Source organism: Aureococcus anophagefferens (genome assembly GCF_000186865.1).
Source record: "Aureococcus anophagefferens unplaced genomic scaffold AURANscaffold_593, whole genome shotgun sequence".
Lineage (NCBI taxonomy): Eukaryota > Pelagophyceae > Pelagomonadales > Pelagomonadaceae > Aureococcus > Aureococcus anophagefferens.
Window position 1 is genome coordinate 1 of NW_008705997.1, and position 1314 is coordinate 1314.

At 48.3% G+C, this 1314-nt stretch overlaps 1 protein-coding gene across 1 annotated transcript; it reads left to right on the top strand.

Moving 5' to 3' along the window:
• Positions 1–50: 50 nt before the first annotated feature.
• On the top strand, positions 51–1237 carry AURANDRAFT_35282 (hypothetical protein; the record flags this gene model as incomplete). Its single annotated transcript, XM_009044652.1, has 2 exons — positions 51–508; positions 586–1237. Coding segments are annotated over 2 exons (1110 nt in total), but the record flags the coding sequence as incomplete, so codon positions are not given.
• Positions 1238–1314: the final 77 nt, after the last annotated feature.

Here is a 1314-nt window from a genome sequence, read left to right on the forward strand (position 1 = left end):
CTTGATTCATAATTGTGATTACTAATCCTGTCCGGACGTGTGAGCGAAATATGCCCAGTGAGAGCGTCAAGGTAGTCGTTCGAGTGCGTCCGCTCTCTCGAAAGGAGCAGCAAGATGGGCATGTCGCGACAACTGTAGCCGAGGAGGCGCGGGGCACCATTACTTGTACCAACCCGAAGGCCGATGCGTCCGACCCACCCAAATCATTTACTTTTGATGCGGTTTTTGCAGCAAATTGTACACAGAAGTCCATCTACGACAAGTGCGGTGCTACGGTTGTCGAGGCTGTGCTTAATGGTTACAACGGAACTATATTCGCATACGGTCAGACGGGGGCAGGAAAAACTTTCACCATGGAAGGCGTCCCCGACCCACCTGAACTCCGTGGTATTATTCCCAACGCTTTCCAACATATCTTCGATAAGGTTGCTGTTGCTGAGGAGCATCAGCACTTCCTTGTGCGTGCATCCTACCTCGAAATTTACAATGAAGAGATTCGTGATCTTTTGTTTCCGCGCGTGTCTGACAATTTCACCAACAACTAATGACTAGTCTATGTCTCAACGTAGTGCAAGTACTACATAGGTCAAAAGAACCGAAGAACCGATTAGATTTAAAAGAAAATGTAGACTCTGGCGTTTATGTGAAGGATCTTACCTCGTTTGTGGTGAAATCATCGCATGAAATTGATCAAGTAATGCAGGCAGGCAAGAAGAATAGATCAGTGGGCGCGACGCTTATGAATGCTGGTTCTTCGAGATCTCACGCCATCTTCACCATCATCGTGGAGTGCGCAGAGGTGGATGAAAAACGCGGTGAGCACATACACGTGGGCAAATTAAATCTCGTTGACCTGGCTGGCTCGGAACGTCAAGCGAAAACAGGGGCCACCGGCGATCGGCTGAAGGAAGCAACAAAGATAAACCTGTCCCTGTCTGCACTAGGGAACGTCATTTCGGCTCTAGTAGATGGTAAGTCGCAGCATATTCCATATCGTGATTCGAAGTTGACTCGTCTACTACAAGATTCATTGGGCGGAAACACAAAGACTGTGATGTGTGCCAATTGCGGTCCGGCGGGCTATAACTTCGATGAGACCATTTCCACACTCCGGTATGCAAATCGTGCAAAGAACATCAAGAACAAGCCAAAAATCAACGAGGACCCGAAAGATGCTATGCTGCGCGAATTTCAAGATGAAATCAAACGGCTCAAGGAGCAACTAGCTAGTCAGGGGGTGGATAGCTTTGGCTATGGCACCGGTGAGGGTAAGATAGTCACTGAGCAACGAGTGGTAGAGAAGGTCATTGAGGT